Source organism: Grus americana, chromosome 1 (assembly GCF_028858705.1).
Source record: "Grus americana isolate bGruAme1 chromosome 1, bGruAme1.mat, whole genome shotgun sequence".
Lineage (NCBI taxonomy): Eukaryota > Metazoa > Chordata > Aves > Gruiformes > Gruidae > Grus > Grus americana.
This window is the reverse complement of record NC_072852.1, coordinates 117420030-117446032: the sequence shown is the minus strand read 5'-3', so window position 1 is coordinate 117446032 and position 26003 is coordinate 117420030. Positions and strand designations below refer to the sequence as shown.

At 43.6% G+C, this 26003-nt stretch overlaps 2 protein-coding genes across 3 annotated transcripts in view; both read right to left on the bottom strand.

The window, feature by feature from the left end:
- The window catches only part of MRPS6 (mitochondrial ribosomal protein S6), a 46113-nt gene extending 23107 nt beyond the window's left edge, over positions 1-23006 (bottom strand). The window contains exon 1 of the mRNA XM_054819074.1: positions 22392-23006. Within this exon, the coding sequence (XP_054675049.1) occupies positions 22392-23006 (615 nt within the window). The remainder of the gene's footprint in view (positions 1-22391) is intronic.
- SLC5A3 (solute carrier family 5 member 3) lies at positions 442-22527 on the bottom strand. 2 transcript variants are annotated; one of them, XM_054808778.1, is made up of 3 exons: positions 22392-22527; positions 17480-18419; positions 442-8760 (listed from the first exon to the last, which is right to left on the bottom strand). In XM_054808778.1, the coding sequence occupies exon 3, from the start codon at positions 8456-8458 to the stop codon at positions 6317-6319; it is 2142 nt and encodes a 713-aa protein (XP_054664753.1). In that variant the 5' UTR covers positions 8459-8760; positions 17480-18419; positions 22392-22527; the 3' UTR covers positions 442-6316. The 2 variants fall into 2 exon arrangements, with proteins under 2 accessions (XP_054664753.1, XP_054664760.1); XM_054808785.1 differs by lacking the exons at positions 17480-18419; positions 22392-22527 and adding an exon at positions 22027-22368.
- Positions 23007-26003: the final 2997 nt, after the last annotated feature.

Here is a 26003-nt window from a genome sequence, read left to right as displayed (position 1 = left end):
GAACTGCTGCTCTGCAGGGTGTTTCAGCCAGCTAGAGCCTTGTCCTGCCAGCATCCTCAGCTCCAGGTGACAGACAGCTCAGTCCAGCCCCATCTCCCCACAACATGAGTTGGCCTACAGCCTTTGCAGCCAAACTCTGCACCCATGTTTTGGATCCTCAAGTTCTTCTTGCAGTTTTAAAGAATCTAGTTTGGTTTGTTGTTTTTTGGTTGTGGGGGGTTTTTTTTTGGGTTGGTTGGTTTTTGGGTTGGTTTTTTTTTTTTTTTTTTTACTGCTCTAACCAAATACCTGTACCCTGCTTCAAGAGGTCTGTCTTTTAATAAGGGAAAAGTGGGAAGTATCTTTATATATAGGGATGCAAGGCTTCCTACAAGTAAGAATACACATGACAAGTATGGACAGATTCTCCAAAATAGCTTCACAAATATCTATTCTGTTGGGTTTTGGGTTTTTTTCTCTATTTTTATTGAAACTTTGTACAGAAGTTTTAAACATTTCCATACAATACTTTTAGACAGGACAAAATGCCATGGTAAAGGAATGTAAACTGCAAGAAACACAGTCTGAAGTATCCAAGTACTCTCTAATAAGAGTTTTAGTTTGAAGACTAATGCAGTAGGCAAAATAATATGCATACAGTATACAAAGAACAGTATACACAGGGCCAGCAATGCTAACTATGAAAATTTTGCATCAGATTTACTTCAAAGATTTATAGCAATATGATAATTCTATACACTAGACCAAAATTAAATTTATCATACATCGTTTCTATGACAAAAAGCTTGTCATTATGGACAGTAGCAACTTACAATATAATTAAGCTGTATTAGTCTCATTAACACTTCTAAATCTATATTCCTACTACAATATTTTTTTTTCAGTATATTGTCTTATAAGATCTTAACAGACCTTGAAATAACACTTTACCAAAAGAGACCTGGATCCATTATAGTGATCTTATCTACATGCCCATTTGGCTTATTTCAAAAAAAACAAGGGACAAGAAAAAAAGGCAGGTTTCAAATGCTATATGATATCATTTGGTTTTGGTCTGAAATGTATTTTAGTTGAATAGTTAAAAAAACCAAAAAGGCAGTTCATTAACTGGTATTTTATATAAAATCTGCAGAAAAATACAACAGCAACAAAAACCAAAAATACTTCACAGATATCTAAAAAAACATTATATCAGAGATACAAGGTAAAGCAGCATCACTTTGACACTGTGCTTTAAAAATAAGATGAATGAAGAGACTGCTCTAGTGATATTAGAAAATTTGCTTTCTTCTTGAAGAAGACTACTAACATTTTGCACAGCAACTATTTTTATAACCACCTCATTTAAAAACGTGTATTCATAGACACAGAGAATTGTCATATCATTACCATTTTTGCTCAAAGTGTCTGACTTTACACAGTGAAACTGATAATGCTAAGTGTCACCAGATGTCACTATACCATGAATTCAATATTAGAACAGAAGTGAAGCAAATGCTTTAAACCAACACCATAAAAGAAATAATAGAAAGTGTTTTGTAAACAAAACAAACCACTTTTGCAAAACAAGAGAGTTCAGAGATCTCACAGTGAAATCAGAAATCCTAATTATATATGTTTACATTCTAGGACTACTCTTTACCTTAGGCCAATTAAAGCACATTAAACCATTTAATTATATACAAACATTTTCTTAAAAAAAATTTAAAACATTGCACACAAGTCTGCTTTTTAACATCACATAACAAGGTTAGTTTTATTTTCAAAACAATTACATTTAAGGGCACAGAACATACAGAATTACCAAATTAACAGATGAGTATTTTTGCTTCGCTATACATGCTAAATCCAAAGATTTCCTCAAGAAAGCTAGAGCTTCGCAACTCCAACTTCTTCCATGTATCCTGTTCTCTGAAAGGGAGCATCTCCCAACACCTCCTTTATCTTAGGATTTAAAAAAATAGATATATAAAAAAAATAAAGCTGTACGTTTTAAAGTCGTAAGCATCTTCTGCTTTAAGTATTCGCGCAGAGATCCTTTGATGGCTCTGCCTGCTTCACCGTAACCTTGTGGGAAATCCTTTTCACTACGCAGTTACAGTACTCTCATGACTTGCATCAGAAGTCTCATGCTGGCCCTTCTGGGATTAGGGTGGAAAGGGGAACACAGAAGTGGAGAAGTAGAAGATACAGAAGTGGTATACTGAAGGCCATTTTAATTTCTTACAATCTCTCACCGTTTCCTTTCAGGTATTAGTAAAAGCTAACAGGAAAAAATACAAAAAACGCCCAACAGAAGACCCCTAAACTTTGGCAGAGTAACATCAAATCATTCATTTAAAAAAAAAATTAAATAAGAACAGCCTCCCAGAATGTACAATTAAGCTCTCAAGAAGCCTCCTCTTTTTTTTTTTTTTTTTCCCTGTTTTAAATAAAAGGCTTCTAACAAACTTCTGGGAGCAAATTCAAATATCTTAACAGAAAAATAAGTTAAGGGAAACAACAACAACAAAAGGTGTCATTCCAAAATAAGTTTTTCAAGACTGTCGTTCTAAGCTCGAGGCAATAAATAAACCAATCGCTGCAAGACAGAAGCACGTGTCCTCCTGGCTCTACCCCTGCATGATTAGCCGGTCCCAACGAGGAGGCGGCAGCCAGGCATTAAAATAGATGGAACTGATTGTCCATTATGGGAGACGCTTTGTAGTTCAACTGGACCAAAAAGTTAGTGTTTAAACCAAAATGTATTAACCTGGGTTAACAGCTCTTCCATGTAGATCATCATCATCAGATTAGCAAAGGCATGTTTACGCTATAAAAAAATCCTCAAGCAGCTTCTTACACTAAGGTCCATAACACAAGGCAAGGTACTTGCTCACCAACAGATGGTTTGCTTGAAGCCTTATAATTTCTTTTTTTCCTAATAAAGGCCTTTTATTAAGTGGTTATTTGTAGCAAAGGACATTAGCAAGTTCTATGACCTCTGAGACATGACAACAGAATATGCCTGAAGAGGCCGGCATTAGGCAGAGAGTAGCATAGAAGCACATTTTTAAATGACTGAAGAGAAAAAGTACTGGAGAAATAATTTGCTTAAAAGCTTCTTCACAATAACAGGTCTAAAAATGGAGGGGGATGCAAAGTATTACTTTATTAAGATCCTGACTGACTGCCAATTACCACTGTGATTAATGTGGCAACTTGTTAGTTTAGCAAAAGTGAGAACACATTAACTGGGAGATGGAGTATCTCAGATTCAACAGTCAAAGGCTGCACCTTGCATTTGCGAAGGATTGTGACTCGCTACCGCAGTCGACAGAATTTCACCGTGGATCTGACTGCAGTTACACTGAACAGGATACAGGCATCCTGTGTATTAACTCATTGAAGTGTTCTCTTTAAATAGCAAATGACTTGGGCAGGAAAGAGAGGAGGAAAAACAAGCTGGGGAAAGCCATTATAAGCAAACCACTCTTCGGGTGGCAATAAAAGCCATGCCTTCAGCTTCATAACCACGTAAGGCACCCTGGGAAAAAAAGCAAGCACAGATGAAGCAATGGCAGCCGAGCAAAAGGGTCCCTGAGCTAACCTGGCTTCACAGGTTAGGTGGCAATGCATTTGTTAATACTGACAGGAAAGAGGACCGGTTTGGAAAATCCAAGTACCAGTCGCTAATAAAAAGACGTGCCAAGTTCCTAAGGGACAGTGCCTGGTACACGAGTCTCTTTCCCTGTGCCAAATTAGGCATGTTAGCCAGATTCCAGCCTTTTCAAGAAGGTATTGTTGGAGTGAGACTCATCTTTGCCCTCCACAAGTTATTTTTCATCCCAATAAGATCAAATTTTGCCCTAATTACTTTATCCTGCATAGAAACAGTTAACTATGTTTTACATCTTTCATATAGTACTGTCCTTCCCAACTCAGCCCACTAATGAAGTAACTTGAGATGCCATTAACATATTTCACATACAATTTTACCATTAAAAGAGATTCAAAATATTTTTCTAAATTAAGCCAGCCACACGAACCATAAGAAAATGCGTCATCACATTGGTATTAACATCAAGACTCAGGTACGGTAACTCTCCTCTTCTACATAGATTGCAACACCACTCCTACACATACTACTGTACTTCCAGTTAAGAGTAGTCTACTTTCCGGTGGCAACAACTAAACAAAGTGGAGAAAGGTGGGGCACCTCAGCCTCTGTTTAAAGTCGCTGAATGAATGGGATTCAATTGATTTAAATCAACACCAAAACAAACAAAAAACCCCACAAAAATTGAAGATAATAATTTTATCTGAAAATATGTATTATACATCATACCACTAAAAGCTATTTGGAAGGCCTGCAGCCTACAGCACCACTGTACTGGAAAGCAAACTTCCTCTGGCAGTCAAAGGCAGGATTAACCCAAATTTCATCTCTACCCAACTGCTTCACCCATAAGGATTGCTTCTTGTTTACGTGCCAAGGAAACATAGCTGGACCCTTGAATTGATGCTGCTGAACCATCAGCAAGGTCCCTCAGACCGTTTTTGGCCTCGCCAGCTTGTGCTCTCCCCAACAAGTCCTGAGACAAGCTCGGGAGCAAAGACAACTGGAGGGATTATTTTCACGGGAAGCCTGGATACGACCACTCTGTCCTGGAGGGTAAGGGAGTTTAATACTGTGAGTGCAGCCACACGCTGTCAGCTGCCCTCTGTGTCCAAAAACAGCCCCTGACTTGGTTTAGCGTAAGGGCGAGAGCGCCCAGGATGGCAACACGTTCTCCTGCTTTACCAAGGGGGAAGCGGACCAAGCCCTGCAAGCTTTCAAGTCTGCTGAGTTCCACCAACCTGCTGCACACACATCCTCCACCCCTGGAAACTGTTCATCCCTGCCTCGGGCATCCATCCTTTGGGAGAAAGGAACCTCAGCATCTCGAGACCTACTGATCAGCTGTGATCGCCTGGGAAAAGCCTCAATTTTTTTTTTTTTTTTTTTGAAGAATCCTAAAGGCAGACCTCAATTGCCGACACAGATTACAACCGCGCACGCTCCTTATCGCCTGACACAGAATCCCTCAGGAGTCATTCCTTAAAAAAGAAGGTTTGACAGGGTGAAATGGGAGATGGGAGAAGACATGAGGCAAAAGGACTCTGGAAAATAAGGAGCACTTCCACCTCTTTCCCCCCCACTTCCCCTTCCTCTCGTCTTCCCACTTTTTTTTCTCCCCTTATAGACTTTGTATGCAGCAACAGTAGGGCTGCAGAGTATTTCCTTCTAGACATACACAGCAGAGGAAAAAAAAAAAAAAAAAAGAGTCATTTTTCAGTATGCTTACCACACTGAAGACATGCAAAGTCTCACACTTCTTTTTCCCATGTGGTAGAACCTACGTACAGATTTTTCTCTAAAAAGAGGCTAAGCCTAATTATGTCCTAAAGGTTTGGAGACTGAAGAGGCTTAATATATACTCTTCTATTTCAATACACTACAAAACCCAAATAAGAGTATTTCTTTTTTTCCTTTTCCCCCTCTCCTCCATTGCCAGTTTGTCATCTCCAGGGGTTTTTTTTTTTCTCCTTTTTTTTTAAATACAGCAACTTTTCAATAATGGAATTTACAGTGGATAAAATCAAAAGACAAAAATTTTCTTACAAAGAGAAAAAAGACAGAAAGCTACTAACAGGTATCATGTTTCAAGTGCTATAAGATGAGACAAAATATCTTCCTGTTGTTGCCATAAGAGAAATGAGAAACTGAAAAAAAAAGCCTAGAAGCAGTAAGCAAAATTAAAAAATGCTAAGTTGGCCAAGGTAATACAGCTATGGTACAAAGAACAACTACACAGTGATATGCATCGCAGCCCTACATTTAAAAAAAAAAATCTTTAAACACAGCTTTAATCATTTAGATTTTACACATCGGTAAATGATTACTTGTTATCTTCACCTTAATGCTGACTGAGCTCTGTAACTGCCTGACTTCAAACACAGCCACCTGCCTGCCTTTGGTATATTTATACATGTATACATGGAAAAACAAAAGGTTAGTACTGCAAATGGAAAAAAAAAAAAAAGGGAAAAAAGAAGAAAAAGACTCCACACGACACATTCTGCCTTCAGCAGAGATAGGACAACATGTCTCAAATGGTCTCTAAATAGGCTAAAGTTGAGTTGATCTTACAATTATAGCGTAAACAATGCCTGGGTTGTGGTTATGTTATTTGAAAAGAAACAAAAACACAAAAAAACAACAACAAACAAAATCTCCAGAGACCTGTATCAACTTCTGTATGTTTAGCCATACCCTTAAAAGCTCACTATTCACTCACAAAGAGAAATAGACAAACATGAATATTCCAAGAGAACAGACACAGACCAGTCCAGTATTTAGTAATAGTTTAACTTTTGGAGTCTCTTCCAGCATTTGTAAACAAACAGTCTCCTCCTCAATCTCCCGAACAGCTCTCTTATTCATGTTTTTACTTTTAAAGCCACAGAACCAGTCTATGAATTTCAAATGTCTCTCTCTGTCATCAGTCTCTTCCTCATGCTTTTTCTCCCCCATCAAAGCCGCTTGTCCGTTCGAATAACAATCAACTGGTGTCTCAACTTCAGAGTGACTCAGAGAAATCACCGGGTTGCTGTCATCTCTGCAAGTAACCAGAAGATTGATATCCTCCGGCTTAATATTTTTAATATTTTCTTCCGACTTGCCATTTGGAATGATATGGTTCGCATTTTCATTGCACTTGAGGATGCTCTTTTCTTGCACTTTGTACAGCTCCCCCTTTGCGGCGGTCTCTTTTACGTTCCTGTTTTTCACGGCCCAGAAAGTGGTCGTCCGAACTTGCTCCTTCGTAGGCGGAGGCGTGAGGAGGCTTACTACAAAGGTCACAATCCCAGTGATCCAGAACAGAGCTGTCGCAACGTACATGTAATGGATGTTTTTGATAAAGCTTGGCCTAGTATCCGGCTGGTTGCACTCTGGAGCACGATAGATAAACGCCAGTATCAACCGTACCGCTCCAAGAACAAACCCGGCCATTCCGCCATAGAAAGCCCCCTGCTCATTGCAACGCTTCCAAAAGATCCCCATAAGAAACAGAGCAGCCACCGGTGGGGTCAAATAGTCCGCTACCTCTTGAATATAAAGGTACATCTGACCACCTTGCATTTCTACAATTATCGGGACCCAGGCAATGCTTATAACTACCATGAACGCAACAAAGACTCTTCCTACAATCATCAGTTCTCTAGATGTCGCGCTCTTCCGAATGAGTTTGTACACATCAAGCGTGAATATGGTGCTGGCGCTGTTGAATATCGAGTCCAAGTCACTCATCAGTGCAGCGATCATCACAGCCATCATCAGTCCCCGCAGACCAACCGGCACGAGTTTCATCACCAAACGTGGGTAGGCAATGTTAGAGCATCCAGCTCTGCTCCCGCAGACTTGAAAACAGTGTTCTGGATTAATGCAGGCGATATCATCTGCAAACAGTATTCGTGAAATCATCCCTGGGACAACTATAATAAACATTGGCAGCAACTTTAAGAAGCCTGCCATCAGAGTGGATCCTTTGGCATGAGCAATGTTTTTTGCAGCTAAAACTCTCTGAACTATGACTTGATCGGCACACCAGTACCAGACAGAAGCTGGGGTTTGTCCCAACAGAAATCCAGGCCAGGGAATATCTTCATCTGTTGGCTCACGCAACATTTTAAGAGCATCGGGCTTTGGGTCGACATTGCAGGAATCGGTATTGGAAATGTTGTAGGTTAACAAGATAGATGTAATATTTGGTGACGCTAACATGTACCTTCTTTTAACTTCTTCAAACCCACCAACCTCCATAATACTTATGATCATAAGTGTGAGGGCACCAATAATCATAAGCAGAGCTTGAAGGGTGTCTGTGTAGATGACAGCCACAAGACCTCCAGTCACAGTCAACAGTGCAGTCATTCCAATAAGGAGGATAACTGACAAATAGAGGTTCCAACCTAGCGATTCTTGAATAAAAAGTGCCCCTGAATACAAGTCAACTGAGAGTTTGGTGAAGATATAAAGAATTAGAGACAATGCTGCAAAATAGATTTGAATTCTATGCCCTCCAAAACGCTTCGACAAGTATTCAGGCATGGTGTATACTCCCGACCGGATGTAGACTGGGACGAAGACCCATCCCAAAAGCTGCAAAAGCATTAAGGCGTTGAATTCCCACGCACCTACTGCAAATCCACTCGCCGCTCCAGATCCTGCGAGCCCAATGAAATGTTCGCTTCCAATATTGCTCACAAATAAAGAGGCACCGATAGCTACCCAGGTCATAGAACGCCCTGCCAAAAAGTAGCCACTTACGGTGCTCCGATTGTATTTCCACATGGCAAAAAAACCTATGCACATTACAAGCACGAAGTACAGTGCCACAATGGCAATGTCTGCTGTTTCCAAAGAAGCCCTCATTTTTGTAAACAAAATGACTTCGCACAGCTGGCGTCCACTTCTCGCCCCCCAGCAAATGTCTTTTAAGCAACACGTGAACCAGTTAACATATATCAACACTGTGGATCAAATTCTTTGTCCCTTGGTTTGCTGTCCTGATGCTGCTGGTTGTGGTACATTTACTTTCTCCGCTTCTCAAATGGAAATTTGGAACTTAGCACGCACTTTTAATCCACATTCCACAAGAGCATCAGCCTTAACTCAGTTGATGTAGGAGAAATTCTTAGTTGCAGCTAAGTTTAGTGAGGCCTACTGTACCAACCCTGCAAGGCAGCAAAGACAAAAGACAAAGATTGAATTAGAGAAGGATTTCATGAAGTAATGAGAAAAAATTTGAAGTCTAGTAAAACAATGACTGAACACCATAGATTTTTCCCCCCTTATATTTCCTGCTGTATTTATGCAATCCATAATACACAATTAAATATTTGTAAAACTAAGTAGTAATGCCTTTTATAAGTCAACTTTAACGTTTACAAGTACCTCACGGGACGCAGCAATTCTCGAGTATTAAATGACCCAAATTCCCCAGAACAAGACAAGGAACAGAAATACATTTTATTTTTCTTCAGAGTCTCACAAGTCTACTTCTCAAGCCACTAAACAGGCCTTCCTCTTTCAAGCAATCTTAGTGGGGGGGAGGGGTGGGTGGCAGGAGGGGAACACCAAACCCCAAAAAGCAACTGCTAAGGAGCGTTAACCTGGCTACTCATTCCCTGTATTGCTCTATCACCGCACCCCACAAATCTTGATAGATCCTGACATCACATGCACACAATTGAGACACCAGCTGGCTGCTAAAGCTAAAAAAAACCCCAAAAAACCAAACCAAAGTGAAGTCACAATGCTGTGAAGAAACAAGATAAACTTAAGCTGGAGAATCAAGGTTATTCCGCAGGTTTTAGGTTAATTTGCATCTGTCTGGGGTACAGATGATCACAGGATTACTTTTTACTATGAAAGCTCTTCATACATATGCTATCTCACTGAAGAAAAAGTCCCAATCAAGTGACAAAAGCAAAACTACACCTGACATCTGGTTCTAGGGTATTTCTGTCTGCCATGTGCCTTTTGATACCCGCACCCACATGGTTTCAGGATTTTTTTGGGAGCACTCTAGGCACAATAGGAAAAAACAGATGGATTTTGGAAGCAGTTGATTGCTGGGATGCCAGGAAGTGCTGTTCCCAGCACCGTCCATTTGCATCAAAGCATGAAGAGGATCACTAACATCAGAAGTAGAAGGTTTCGAGGCAAAGCATACCCTGCCATTCTACTCCTGAACCCTCAATCACACCCAATTCTACCAAAGCATGTCAGGAAACAGGCACTCATTTAGGCAAGCAGGATTGAAGTGCTTGAAGCGGAGGGAAGGGGATAATAAAGAAACTTGCTGGCAGACAACCAGACAGGTAGGAGCACTGAAGAGCTGCACACTGGCTCCTGCCTCTGCCACAGAAGTAGGATGCTCCTATCTCCTATTTAAGCCTTGGGAGGTATCATTTACCTATACCTACCCAAAACCACTGAATGGGTTTAGAGAGTGCTGGACATAAGATTCTTCTACTTCCTACACTGAATGGGCACAGTGAAGGAAGAGAAGATCAAAGCAACCGGTTTAGTCTAAAGGTTGAGAACACACAGCTTTAGTACTCAAGATTATTACAGAAGAGTAAGAAACAGGGTCTGACTCCATTCCTCTTTCCCACCCACTGGTAAAGGTAACATAGGCACAAAAAAAATCACTGGATTTTTTTTTCTACCCAGAAGGTCTACCAGCCTTAGAAGTCCTACAAGCATCAGCTTCAGGCACTCCCCCTTCCACTTCATTTGCAGAAGTGCTTTGGCACTATACTGAAGCTCCCATTTCCCTATTAATTTATATGTGATTAACACAAACACTCAACATATCCTAGTATTTGGGTGGTTTCCTGTTTAGCATCCCTGTAGCATATTATTTTAGAATAAAATAAATAAAAACATTACGCATTCTCAGACAGACCACAACAAAAACTACAGTTAAGGTTGAAAATGCGCACACTGCCCCCTCTGCCTTACTTTCTGCATTACTGAAGGCAGCAACAGTGCTGAGGTAAGAACGTTCACTTCTCATTAAGGCAGATGCATTTTTAAAAAAAGCTTAGAGCAAACCACAACTTCAGCCTTAAGGAGAAATTCACAATCACGTTATTTGTACAAGCTGGCTGTTTTTCAAGAGTAGTTCAGAATCAAAAAAAGATAATAAGGGTTCCCCACCACCACAAACCCACATGAGAATACAGATATTCATTCCACTGGAGTTATAGCCAATATTGACAGACTACGGAGACATGGCACAAAATGGACTGATTACAGTAGCGTGCTAAATTTATCGTGCTCATAAGCTTCAAACCACAGATGTATTTTAAATTCTTCCACAGAATTCACATTTATCCCCACCCGCAAATGCAGAAGTTAAATAGTCTATTAGTTTAATCCAACACAAAATTATAAACACTTCAGATCATGATGCCATCAGATACAAGTTTCATGTACTATTCTTATGTTTAAGCACTTTTGAGTAACACTTTCTTAGCACTGTGTCTTTTACTCCATTCAGCTAAATTTTCAAATGCAGCTACATTATAATGCTTATACCAAACTATACATATTTTAAGGAAAGAGGAAGAAGAGACACAGTGGAAAGAAGAATAACTACTATCCAGAAAAACAGGATAATGGGCAAACTAAAGAAATATTAGTAACCGATATTTTCCCTCTTCTATTGCCCTGTTCTGTTACTGAAAAATGTTAGACTTGAACTTTAGTTCACCTCCAAACATCTTCCCTGTGGGTTAACCAATGACCTTGCAAAACTGTTCTGTACAGTAATATGCATAAATCACAAAAATATTTGTTAAAACTACATCTATTTGATACAGACCCAGCTCATAGTATGACTATTACAAGCACACTCAATCCCTCTGAAAAGTGTGTGAGTAGAAGATGCAGCTGCCCTTGAATAAATTGTGACATTTCTCAATTAGGATATTTGCCAAACTACTATGGACTGATTCTAACCAAAATAAACAATTCATGAAGTTTCTTGAGCATTTTCCACCAGAAGGTACAGCCAGACCATGCATTTAAAATAATCTGTCTACAGAGACCTGAACCATCACCTTTGTAATCAACATCTGAATTTTGCAGGGTTCAATTTGCTTGGATTGAGCAGGAAGGTGGAAAGTTTTCAGCGGCCGCTACAAATTTGCTGCACTGTCACTGAATTACTGTACTGAAGTAGCTTCTTGTACCAGTTTCTTATTAGACCTAATTCTAAAATAACCCTGGAACTTTTTTTCATTACAAAAATGAGATTCATCCCTCTGAACTTTCAGCAAGCTATGACCTCAAGTCTTAAGAAGGACTTTTGAGACACCCCATGTGAGTTTAATCTCAAGTTATTAGAACAGTGTATATTGTGGCACTGGAAAAAAAAAAAAAAACAAAACCAACCAACACGCAGCACTGCTGCCAAGAACTATGAATTTTTTTCCCTGAGGCTGTTTTCTGGCTGGATCATATCAAAGACACAAAACAATGTGCTTCCCTCTTGTCTGAAGATAGAGGGCCACAGCTTTGGTGAAACAATGCATATGTCTCTCCAACAGGCAGCCTGTCCTTTCAGAAAAAAAAAAAGTCTCAAGCAATTCCCTGAAGAGCTATTAGATAATGTGAAGCACATTTAGGGTGGGATTTTTAGGAGAAATTTGTATGATTGTTTTAAAGGAAAACTTTCTCCACAGAGCTTTTCTAATAAGACAGGTCTTTAAATATGCCAGAATCAAACTGCTTCTGCCCTAAAGCAGCTATTTGTTTTCTGCTCAGCCTATTTCTCTTCTCAGTAGATGGGAAGCTTCCCAGCTGACTTCCCTTTTCTCTCGCAGCTAGAGTCAGTCACAATGGTCAACACTTTAACAGTTAATGTGAGAATGCAGATGCCCGTGTCACACAGGAGTGTCCACTGTTATCATTTGTTAGGAAAATAAGTACATACGTCGTTCAGAGACTTCAAAGTAGTTTTGTGGTTCTTTCTTAGAAACGTTTTTCTTCTCTACTCCCACCGTCTTCAAGCAAGGGTATGATAACTCATAGCAGTACCATTTTACCTACTGAACAACTCACTTGCATGAAAGGAACGTACCCAGATTGCCAGGCTCAACACCTGCAGGAAAAATATTAACAATCTCTCTCCCAGAAAATAAAAAAAAGAATAGAACTGTCATGCCTTGAGCAGGCCTGTACAAAATTCAAGCCCCCCAGTAGGTTGTCTGACTTGCTCGCACTGCAGGCCACCTGCTACAGACACGCAAGTGAGCTCCTACCTGTCCACTGCTCCACAGTAAACACAAGGTTGTCTGAGGTAGCCTCTCTCTCAAGGAAAAGAAAAAAAAAGAAAAAACTTCATTCTATTTATTGCAGCACTCTAGAACGCACACACAAAAAAAAGAGGAGCACAACTGTTCTTGATGGAATAACTTACACATAGCAACTTATCTTTATGTATTACATGCCCTTGAGAAAGGAGAGGCTATCCTTGACAGCTGCTCAAAAAAGCCCTAAACATCCAGGACTGCAGTTTCAGGACTTTCCCCTCATAAACCAGCAGACAGGGCAGAGGAGCCAGGCAGGAATCCCGCCCAAGACAAACGGGATATGTCATCGGAAGCAGGAAAGCTCGGAGGCAGAAGTTGACCTGTAGCATCTAATAAATAAGTTAAGGTCTGGACTGGCATTCCCAGCAGCTCAACAGGCTGGAATAAGAGAGTACCACATTTTCAAGTTACCTGAATCAGCAGCGACCTGACTAACCTGTTTGCCACACATGCTCTGCTGCCCCAAAGCGGTACTGCCTCAACACTTCTGCTGGCCTTGGAGAACACAGGTGCCACAGAGGCAACTCTATAAATCATCACTACCATAACAGTCCAATTTGAGGTGCAAGGTTCAAGTCAGTCACTCAAAGGAGTTGTTACGAACACATAACGCGCTTTTTTTTGGTCTGGGGTTTCAGGAATGGCTCCAGTTCTGGTCTTCATTTTACTGCAGCATCAGAAAAAGTAGCTTGCTCCACAATACATTCTTCTTGATTCTTTTCTAACGGACTGCTGAAGGAGACAGGAGAGAAATAAGTAACCTCACAGCACGCAGTTCAGCAGAAGGAACAGAGAACTACACTGCATTTGCCAGTCAGAAATGTAATGCTACTGTGGACTGTTACAGAACCAGTAACTGGAGTACTGAAGGCCAACTAAAGCTGAAGGGTACTGTGATTAGCAGTGTTAGAGTAGCAGATCAATGTAGTTGTTGCTTTTAACCATTGTTCCCCCCCCATCCCAAGTGTATACGCCTATCAAGGAACAGATTGGGGGGCAGGGGGGAAGCAGAAGAAACGGGATGCAGCTTTATTGCAGTGCTCATTCAGCACTCCGTCAACACAACAGAAGCTGCAGTACTGCAAAGCAAGAAGGTGCCTTATTTTCTGAAACCTGTATCACTAGCAGTGCCTCAGCAAGCCACTTTGTGCCACTGCCTATGGCATTCACATTTGGATGGCTTCTTTCCCCGTGAGTCAGTCCCCAGCACTCTGTCAGAACAGTGGATTATGTGCTTTCACTGTTCTTCTGAAAACTGCTAACAGCTCGGGGGGCGGGGGGGGGAATGACACAATGGAAGGGCAGAGGTAGAAAGTTCCTTTTTATTTGTTAAAATAAAGATACCAGAAAAAAGGAGCACCTACTCTGTTCCTACCTAGGCATACTGTAGTCATCTTATTCAGGTCTTATTAAAGACTAGTTCATCACTTTAAGTGTTAGTTTAAAGAAAATACACAGGTAAGTACTTCCTTTTCTCTTGTCAGCCCAAAGCATTGGCTTATGTTTGCACAAGTGACAGATGTTATCTGGGTTCTCTGAAGAGAGCAGAAAGGACAGCTGCTGCTTAGCACCTCTGAGGAACTGGGCTACTCTTCCCCAGCAAATGAACAGAATCATTCATGCTTCTGCTCAAACTCAAGCAGATGACTACCAGAGGCTCAAACACCCAAAAGATCGGTTGTCACAATAAGCAGCTCCATCCCTCAGCGAGGAAACCATGCTTTTCTTTGCAACTGCAGACAGACAACGTTCTTCCTTCTACACAAGAACTCAAAGTGGAAAGAGGGTACTGAGAAGGCACATGATCAACAGTAACTGAGTAAGGAGCATAATAGGGCAAACAGGGAAAGCAAGCCATTTTAACAAAGGTAAGAGGGGGTATCTGCTCCAGGAGATGGCAAAAAAAAAAAAAAAAAAATAGAAGATTGTGGCATCAGGCAAAATTTTCCCTGCCAGGTAAGCATGTCAAGGCATCAGCTGACATACTAAGTTGGAAGCTGCAGAGGGACACTGAGCCCAAAGACTCAAATTCCTTCTTGTGGCAACCTAAAGTTCAGAAGCACAAACATTTTCACTGCCACTGGCAAGTACTATTTACCTAAATTAGTCTGATGAAGTACTTAGTCACTAAGAGCAACAGCAAGAGAATGGGTAAAACAAGCATAAGCATGCAAGTATTTGATTTCTTTAGAGGATCTGGGATCACATAATCACGTTTTCTGGATGTAGAGGACAAACATTATCACCCTATTAAAGGCATGCCATCAGAAAGTATTGCAAAATCTCTACCACTAGTGAAGATGAGCATTTTCTCTAGTTGCAAGGTACAAAGATGTGATCCAGTTGGTGGTTATCACCACTCAGCTGTAACTGATGTAACTGGAATTAGTCCTAGCCTAGGAAAATGTGATGGTTTACCTGATTTGAAGAAGAGATGTTAGCTAGGAGAATACAGAAATCAGAAGTTACCTGGGGAATGAGAAAGGAGCAGTGGAAGTGTCAGTCACCATGCAACTGGGTAAAATACTAAGAAGAAATTCTTCCTAGAATTTCCAGGGAGAATAAAAAATAGACTCATTAAACTTATTCAGGCCTTCCCCAAGTTCTCATCACATTTATGGCTGCCCATAATCTTTCCAAGAACATAAAGCATCACCAGTTTTACTGAAAGGTGAGTCAGAAGTTTCAGGGGCATACATAACCCTAGAATTTAAATTTGAGGCCCTCCAAGCTTCCTGAGTGCTCTTGCAAGATTTATGATCTTTCTTGGGGATTTCAAGACACCAAAACAAGGCTTAAATAAAGTTATCTTGGTTATAAAGCAACTAGTGCTATTCTACATCAAGCTTTGTCATTACCTGTATTAAAAGCTACCACACATTAATTTATTTTTTTAATAGTATCAAACACATCAGCTCCACCGAACACATTCCCCTCCTGGTATCCTTTGGTTTTAATTATTATTCCTTAGATATTTGCATAACTGAAGCACAAGGACTGGCTTGCAAGTGGACAAGCCAGGATTAAAAAAAGATGTGAGAAATAGCAGAACAATAGTTCCTATGTAGTTCCTCACCATCGTATTTCTAGGGTTCATGACCCTTCTTTTACACCATCAGCTTCTTTCCTTCCCCTCTCCTTCCCAGGGGTCATACATTTTCTTTAGTATCTCACTTCCAGCTCTTGCCTTACTTACCATATTTTTACTTCCCATCTTTCCTGTTCCACTTCTACATAGCTAGTTATATTTTGTCTATCTGTCCTCCCCCGCCTTTCACCTTATCAGCTCTTCTACAGAACACACACCAGAGATATCCCTGGGGGTCCACTGGGCAGGCGGTTTTGAAGGGAACAACCTGATGGTTCCTGCTGCCCCCAGCACAGAGGCTGGTATACGCAGCTCTATCAAGCAACTCTTACACTGCCACAGACTTGTAGCAGAGGAGGTCTGGGCTCAAAGAATAAGCAGCCAGCTCTGGTTGGAGTCAAACGAAAAACAAAATAAGTTACTTATCAATAATCAACAGCCACCAAAGTACTTTTTGAGTGGAAATTGCCAGTGTTACGGCTCTAGAACAAGGGAACTGGAGAAATTAGCTCCTGAATGAATATGTAAAGAAAGCAAGAACTTCCATCATTACAAAATATGGTACATATGATGTATTAGAAGAAAACAAACATATACATATATTCATACTTGAATTAATTTAACAACTTATTCTGTGATATAATGGACATCTTTAAAAGAGTCAGTCACTTTTGAGGGTTTTTACAACAATAGAGAGCAATAATGCTGTTTTATCACTACATCCTTCTTTCCCTTTCAAGAGTTAAAGGATAGACAATCTATTCTCATGCTGAGGTTTACAAGCATCTTCCTGTTCATACACATGATGCATCCACGTGTATACATACACATAGCGAACAAATGAGGAGAGATACACAGCCAAGACAGAAAAGCACATTGCTACACAGGTAACAGGGGCAAAGAGAAGCTGTATCTTAAAGGTTAAACCACCATTCCTGCCCACTGAAGAGGGTCTAGCCAAATCCCGCTCAAGTCTGCCAGTCCCAGCATGGGCACAAGGGCCTGCCCACAGTCCTGCCTCAGCACTCAGGCTTGCGGCTCTACAGCTTAGGGAACAAGAGCAGCAGAGTTAACCAGTGCATCCCATGACATACACCCACTCAAGCACATCACTCAGTACACTGCAGAAGCCTGTATAAACCAAGAGGCTTTCGAGCCCCTTATTCTTGCCATCAACTTAGTACTCACTTTGGACAACTTTGCCAAATTCACCTAGCTAACAACTATCTGCTATAAAAAGGCTCAAAATATTTTGCAGAAGAGAATAATCCTCTATCTCCCCCCCACCCATGCCCAAGCTGGGCACACATCCCACGCTTGGCAGAAACTTAGAACAGGACCACTCTTAAGTCAAGATTGACAAGTGGGAAACATCAGCCAAGAGGGTATCATTCTCAAATGCCATCTGTATCATGCACTTCAAAATCCAGTTATGCTTATGGAAATGCTTAAGGCAGAAAACAAAAAGCCGACTCCTACAGGAGAGTCAACGCTGGTTCTTCTGGTTTTCCAGTCTTGTCTTTTAGTTCCAACTCTTTGGTCTTCTTTCCAGCACCACCCCCAACAGAAGGGTCCTTCCCTGCTAGGCACGAAGAGGAGCCTGTTTCAGTCTACTAAAAAAGTCAAAGGAAATACAGGAAAACTTCTGTGTAATTTTAACCTGCTAAGTAGAGGGGGAGGGGGTAGGGAAGATGTACAATTCAACTGTAAGAACAGGTAGGTTCACCAGAAAGGAAAGAAAATAAAACCAGTATCTGCCTGCTTACTGCCCTCTCCATTTTCCCCCTCCCTTTCTTCCTAGCAACTAAGATATCAAAAGCCCAATTGCTGCAGCTGCCTACACAGCAATTAAACGTAATAGTCAAGATGTCAAGCAACACTACTGCCCATTACTTTGGATTTCCTAAAATAGGTAACAATCTCCACAGCGGGTAGGGAGTTTTTGAAACATGGCAACCCGCTCCAAAGGCAACAAACAGACACTGAAGAAAAGTTACGTTGTGTGAACATGCCAGTCAAACTGAAAACCCAGATTCCACGTAGTATACAGAGGTGGGTGGATAGGTCCCCTAGTCTGGGTATTTGCTGAAACAAGGTAATTAGCTTTTAGACTATGCCACATTCTATGTATTTGTCCTTTGTTATAGGTGAAGTGGTGGTAAAGAGTATGCTGCTTATAAAATATTGATATACTTCCTCATTTTTAGTGAAATACTCTAATATAAAGTATTTTCAAACTGTCCGTTCACTTCAGTTCCAGTTACAAAGTTGTTTTGTTGCAGTCGGGTGTCCCAGCTCGCAAGGGTCAAGTAGCAACCAAGAACAGCATGGGAATACCGCCACCTTCTCCTCTGTCCTAGGTTCCCCAGGCTGCCAATTTTCCTTGGAGGGTGTCTCGCATTGCCGCCCTGTGGTCAGCCTGCAAAACAGCATCAGAGCAATAGGAAGCCATTTCCAGCTCTTCCTTCCCTTTCCCCCCCACTTCCTTCCCCGGGCTCTCAAGGGAGTTTTGGCAGGACAAGGAGGGTAGGAAGAGGAAGCCTCCCCGAAGAGCTCTCCTTTCTCCAGCAAGCGAGAACTCCTGCTACTTCACTAGTGGGTCACTACCCTTTCCTGCTGAAGGTGCTGCTCTGCCATAATCCTCCTGCTGAAAGCCAAAGATGACTCTCCTGGGAAAGAGTTAGAAATAATTAGAAATTCATCTTTTGCTATGAATAGTACAATTTAGAACATGAACAGCTGCATCTCTACTTTCACCACAACTGTAGTCTTTGACTCGTGCTCCTGAGGGCAGACGTGTTGTTTACACACATCTGTATGCTACTGATAACAAGCCTGCCAAACTCTCCAAGCTCACCATACTATTTCTCCTTTCCATGTTGGAGCACAAAAAGCCACACACGAGAGCAAAATTCATTCTTTCCACACTAAGTTCCAGTCACTTGACTGGCCTCCTACCTTTCTTTTCCCAAAGCGTCTCCTCCATATGCTCACACAGAGAGTAACGCGACCCAAGTCCCTCACTGCAGCTACTCTTCAAATACAGTGATACCACAGAGAAGTAGGCTTTTATTTATTTATTTATTTGGGGGTGGGTTTAGGGGTTTTTTTATTATTGTTTCCCTAAGAGTCACCGACTGAGGTCTCTGCTGATGGAGGACTCTGTCCACAGGCAATTTACAAATATGGTATTTCGAGAGCAAGTCAATTACCTGATCATACGCTACCTACAGAACAGGACAGAGAATGGCTGCTCAGCTTTGACTTTACTCTGAAGTCATGAGCTTTTGTGACAAGCACATGCAGACAAGTGGTGACAAAGTTTGAAAGTAAAAGTTTCCCCCCCTTCCCAAGCTCTTGGGTGTTGCATTTTTAAGACACAAAAGGAAAGCTGAAGAGGCTCTGAGGAAGTCTGCCAAGAAGCAAGGGGACACAGAAGTATCCGGTAGGACTGAGAGGTCACGCTCACCCTGTAACCACGTCCAGGCTAGCTGGGTAGTGAGGCTACCAGCTGCACAACAAACTCCATGGGTCACAACAGAAGCCACATGCAAGAAAAGAATGAGGAGGGATCCCTGGCTTGAACACGAGCAGTGCTAGGGAGCAACTGAGTTTAAAGCAAAAATGAATTGGAGGGATTTATTCTGCCTAGATCTATGAAAATGCCAAGGTAACTATTAAAAACAATTGTGGGTGGGGGAAACCCCACAGAATCATGAAATTTGCCTCTGAAGAGGCAAAGTCTACCAGACTGTAGCTCTGAGGAGGTTTGTGCTCAAGCTGCCAGGGAGCTCAGAGGAGTTAACAGCGCAAGAAAGCCAGGCAGCAGGGGCTTTTTTTGCAAGGCAAGGGAGCTGTCAGAGATGAGGAAGGATGCCACAGACACCAAGAGAAGAACCAGCACTTGCTCAAGCCTCAGATTAAAGCAGGCACTGGAGCATGCAGCCACCACACAGAGGGACTGACATGGCAGGACAGTGGACATCTGCCCAGGGTAGCTTCATCAGGAAGCACTAGTGTTAAGAAGCAATGTAATTTACTCAGGACTGTATATGATCTCTACAACTTCTACAGGAAGGAGTTATGTAGTCACTTCATAATTTCAGACTGTTTTATTAGCTCCATACTCAGGTCTCCATGTTTTGACTAATTTAATGTCAGCATTATGATCAAGAATATGCACTGCTATGGGGGTCATTAGAGCAACCCCTTTGTCAGGATTCAGCAACACCATGTAGCATATAACCACTACAGAAGTTTTTTTCAAGTGTTCTCATGATACAAGAAAGGCAGCCGTGGCAAGATACAAAAAGAAAAAGAAAAAAAGCACTTAGATCTGGTGTATTGTCAACAGCAACAACAAAAAAAAACCCACCAAACAAAAAACCCAAACCCAAAACACCCAGCATCTAGAGATGGACTCTCTAAATTTTAGAGTTACAAGGGTAGGTTAGAAACAGCAATACACCTGAACCAGAATTTAAGCGTTTTAACATAATCACAGAGCTAAAAAACACCTTAACATACATCTGTCAGGAAAGAATATACTAGAGTGTCAAACTTCAAAGAGGAAAAGGTCACAGATGTTAAATCCTAAGTGCATCAACGATCATTAGAAGCATCTTACAGCTAAAAGCTTGTCTCTGTGCTTAAATCCTAAAAACCAAAGATCCTTTCCACCAAACAGTGCTCCATGGCATTCTTTCAGAGTAGTCAGTTTATTCATGTCTCAGTATTATGTCAGCGTTGCTACGCTTTCTGCCCTGCTCTGCATTTATAGTGTCTGCATGGCATAAAGCATCTCCCACATTAACAGCATGTATACAAAAAGCATCTCATCACCTTACCTACAGGTTATACACGGATGAAGCAGGGTGTGGAAAGAAAAAATAAAAATAATCACATGTTTACAATTGAAGTCCACCCAAAGCAGCATGTTTTGTCAGAGCAAATGCTGCTCTGAGGTGGTGCAGCAACGTCACCAGATTTTTTTCCCATTGCTGTATTTCTCCACTAGAGGACTCACCTGAGAAATCTACTACAGCTTCTGCAGTTAAGCCAAGTTAAAAAAAAGCCAACCCTGACATGTGGATGCTACATGTAAAATGAATGGAAACGTACTAGTATATGTAGCACATGTAATACATGAAGACGTGCCCCCATAACTACAAAAGAAACACAGCAATGCTATTTAGCTTCCTGTTATTCTATGACAAATACACACATCCATTTAAATGAAGGTTGAATGTGAGAGCAAGCATGTCCACGCTGGGTCAGATGAGAAGGGTTACAGCCTAGCACGAGTGCCGCTACATTCCAACACCAGCACTGCATATTAACCTGGAAAGTAGCAGATTAAGGCTACAGAAGGTACTAGAGAAGGGCCAGTATCAGCTATTATTTTCCAAATAAAGGGTCCCGTCTACAGAGAGGTTTCTATTTTGTTATTATTTTTACGCACAAGTACACACACCCCCCACACCGATTCAGCTCTTGTAAAATAGAAAGAGCATCATAAAACCTCACTCGCTCACACCACGGCTTATCATCATGCCACCAAAAACAGCGGCAACGGCTAGCAACCCTTCCCGTGGGCGATACGGCAAGCCGTATCAGCAGAGCTCAACTGGTGTTAGCAACGGCAGGGAAAAAAAAAAAATTCTTGAGACTTCCCTGGAACAGAGGGGGGCTGGAGAGGCAGGGAGCTGGCACCACACGAGGGTAAGCTTGCCCGAGCGAGTGCTTGCTTTCCCCCACCACGGCTCACCGCAAGGCCTGCCAGAGGCGGGGGGACCCAGCCTGGGGCTGCTGCGACCTAGCAAGGTACCTAGGGAAGCCATCGCAGGTGCTGGGGCGGGGGGGGACAGGCACAAGGCAGTGGAAAGCGCTGGTGCTGCAGAGGAAGAAGGGGACGTGCCGGCACCCATGTAGAGGGGCAAGGAAAGGGCTAAGTTCACTTGCACCCAGCCGGGGCGGGGCAAGAGGGAGAAACGCATCTATTTCTCTAAAGTGGGGGATCTGCTTACCTGCGGACCAAAGGGGAGAGGAGAGAGAAGGGGACTGCGGCTCTAGGGGAGCAACTAAGCAAACTCTCCGAAGGAGCAAGGGTGAAAGGGAAAAAAAAAAAAAAAAAGGAAGGGGACAGAAGGCAAAGAAAGACAGAGGAGCCTCAAGCACGCTGCGCAACTCCGCTTCCGAGCGTGGAGAGTAGGACGGGGAGGGCAGGGCTCGTCCCGGGGCGAGGGGCCGGTTGGGCCGTTCCCCGCCGGGCACCCGGCTGCCGCGGGGAGGCCAGCACGCGGCGGCGGCGAGAGGAGGCAACGAGGGGACGCTGGGGGTCTGTTGGGTCCCACCTGGGTCCCTCCCTCCCGTCTCCCCCTCCCTCACTCACCCTCTGCATGGCTTTCAGGATCAAAGCCAGTTCATAGCGGGGCATCTTAGAGCTGGCTGTAGCGGGAGGAGCGGGGATGCAGCGGGACAGAGGGCGGTGGGGAGGAGGGGACGGCGGCGGCGATACCGGAGGGGGGGGGAACCGGTAGAGGAAGGCGCGTCCCCGGCGGCAGGCGGTGCTGGTGGCGACTCCTGCCCGCGCGGCTCCCAGGCTGCACAGACACCCGGGCGGGCGGCGCGGCTTAAAGGGCGCCGGCAGCTGCGCAGGCTCCGCCGCACCGCCCCCGGCCCGCGCGAAGCGCCGCCTCCGCCGCGCACACGCCCGCCCGCTGGGGGGTCGCCGCTGCTCGCCCGCCCCCGGGCTGCCCCGCCGCCCCGGCCCGGGGGGAAAGGGGCCGGGAGGGGGACACCCGCCGCCGGGGAGCGGGCCCGAGCCGGGCGGACCCAGGCGCGGCGCGGGCGCCGCCTTCCCCCTGCGACGGCTCGGGGCCTGCGCCCGCCTTCCTCTTTCCCGCCGCGGCGGCGGCTGTGGCTGCTGCAGGGAGTGGAAATTTCCACTGTGTCCGCCCCCTCGCTCCCCCCCTCCGCACACACACACAAACCCGAGACCGCACATGGGGGGGGAGGAGGACAGTGCCGGCGGCGCGGGGGGCCCCTGCGCTTGGCTCCCAGCCGCCGGCGCCCCCACGCACCTGGCCGGGTGCACTGGCAGTGGGCGGCACGGCGAGGCAGAAGCGCCCCTGTGCCGGAGGGCGAGGCGAGGGTGCCATGCGGGCTTGGCCCGCACGTGTGGGGCACCCCCGGCTCTTCCAGAACCTTCCACGTCGCAGCGCCTCAGTGCCTGTCGCCTGCTGAGAGAAGCGCAGGTGGATCTGACCCACCTGCAGCCAGCTGGGAGTAGGGACCCGAGGGGTGACGGGATCAAGGTAAAACTGCACAGCTCGAAAGATGGCTGGCCTTGATGCCTGGGTGCTCCTGGCAAGGGAGCTTCTAGGCAAATATTTCCCAGACGGCAGTGCTCAGCATGCACCCTTGGCATTGTACTCACACGCAGCCATCAAGGTCAATGACACAGATACCCTCTGTCAGCAGTGCATCCGACACTGGCATCCAGCCGTGGCTGTGCCGGAAGCCTACAACCACCTGCATCCACCAAAGAGAGATGTTTGGAGAACCTGGTACATCAGGCTTGTTTTCACAGTATTTATTTCCTTCACAGCAGAGATATGGCCCTCCAGGGGTACCACCTTCCCTCACAGGTACCCCAGAGCACCCAACACATAGGATAGCTTTAAGGAGAGCAACCTCACACCAATTTTCTGCCCAAAGTTTTGAAGCCCTCATGACTTGGCCCTGTCTGCACTCAGAAAAGAGGGAGGCAGGGGATGAGTGAGCAGAGCCACCATGCCATGGCAGAAGGGGAAGCAGGGAAGAAGGCAGGTCTTGAGATTAAAAAACTTTAATGAAATAACTATTTTTGAAATGCCAGCCCCATCCCATCACGAGAGGCCTCGGTACCTCACCTGGGAAGCCCAGCCATGCCCTTCCACAAGAAGTAGGGTTGCTTCGCACAGGAGTGATACCATAGTTGGTGAAACAAATCCCAGGTGCAGGTATTGCTAACTGAAAACTTTTCCCAGCACCTTCCACCATGACTTGCACTGTGGGCCTTCCTCGTCTTAAGAGATGTGAGTTCTAGGTAGTTCCCTACAGGTACTGTGCCCTACAGCACAACAAAGCCTATGTGGGTGCTAGGAGCTGTTTTGTGTACCGCTACAAGTTACCAGCTCTTCAGGATGAATTGCTGATGCAGAAGTGTTTACACATATTCCCAACCTCCCCCCACCCCACCCCCCCCCGCAGTGCTTAGGCAGTAATTGCCAGTCAGCTGGCAGGTATAATTTACTGCCTGTTGGTGCTTACCACATACAAGCCCTCCCTGGGTTACTTCGCTTGTTTGGTTTTTTTTAATACGGTGATATCTGGCCTGAGCTTCTTCCTTGTTCTGAACAGGTGCCCGGTCAGTTCCACAGGAAATCCAGATAGTTTGTAAGTGATGGTCCCTAATGGAGGCAAGAATGCCCAGGTATTCCTGCTGTACAGATGTGAATGGACAGTTGTTCCCACCCACCCAGTGCACCCTGCCAGTGGAGGCACGGTCACGCATGAACCACGCTGTTCTCTTCCCACAACATGAAACCCCTATGCCCTGCCACTCTACCAACACTCTACCTGCTTAAAATGCTCCTCCGCCAGAAAAAAGGAAACGTGTTCAATCCCTGTTCCTGAAGTCTTTCTCTCTCACACAGAACTTTATTCAAATCCCCAAGTCTATATACTGAAATACCTAGCGCCGCTTTCAAATGCCAATATTTGATTCTTAGTTGGATATACATTTATATTCACCGTTCATACTCGCTTCTAACTACATTCCACATGCAAGCCCTGCAAATACACATCTGCATGTGGCCAATAAACCCTCCTCCCCTTTTCTGTGAATCCCACCCACACCCATACCTCAACGCTGCATCCAAAGACCCCACAAACATAAGACCGAGCCTGAGTCCACTTATATCTGTCCCGGGATTTGCTCACTCATGCAGAAACGCTTGTGCATGAGATCTAATAAGCACACTCCCAGACAGGTGTTCCTGTATGTATTCACTGAATGAGATCTGTATGCCTGAGGGTCTCTGATGCGTATTAGCAACAGAGATACAGTGACTATATCTATCTGTGAATGCCACACATGTACAGGTGCCTGGTCTCATGCATCATGCCTACATATAGCTATGCACACTCGCTTATGGACTGACCACTGCATACATCTGCAACGCCCTGTATCTTTGTGGGAGTTCCTAATGCTTTCTGACTTTCTCGCTACTGATGTAGTGTGTCCACCAGGTATGAGCTACTTTGAATCCCACAAGTTTCTTTCTCCCTGAAAGCGCTAAACACAAGTATCCAAAGACCATAGGAAACTCTCATTTAATATTTAAAAACACATGTTATACAGGAAGGTCTGAAAAACATGTAGTGGCCATGCCCTAAATACTCAGAAAGGAAATATAAACTCCCCTAATATAGATTATTTTTTTTTAAGTAACAGGTGCAAACTTTTGACTTTTGAGAAGCTTGAGTCATGACATTTTCATGTTGGAGGTTGAGTGTGCTACAAAGGCAAACTGTCCTCTCTGCATCTTCGTGTCTTTCACATCCATCCCTATGCCAGAGAGCAGCACAGAGAGTGCTAATGAATAACGCCACTCTTTCCAATAAAGCACAAGATAAAAATCTGTCCTTGTGCATTCTATATGCATAAGTAAATACAGAACCTTTTCTGTGAAAAAGCTGTTGGAAATGTTTTAGGGAATTAAAAAATGTCATGCAGTATCTCATAGACTCCTGACAAAGAAGCTAGTCCAGCATGGCAGGATTAAGGAGGGAAATCAAAGAAAAAATACTGCACTTTTAAAACCTCAAAATTACCATTAATAGTCTCTCTAAGCACAACTATATTGCACTTCGGTGATCTCTTTCTTATGATGGAATAAATGTAGTTTTGAAACAAGTACTTTGTGCACCACAGAAAAGCCAATTCTCTCCTCTTAAT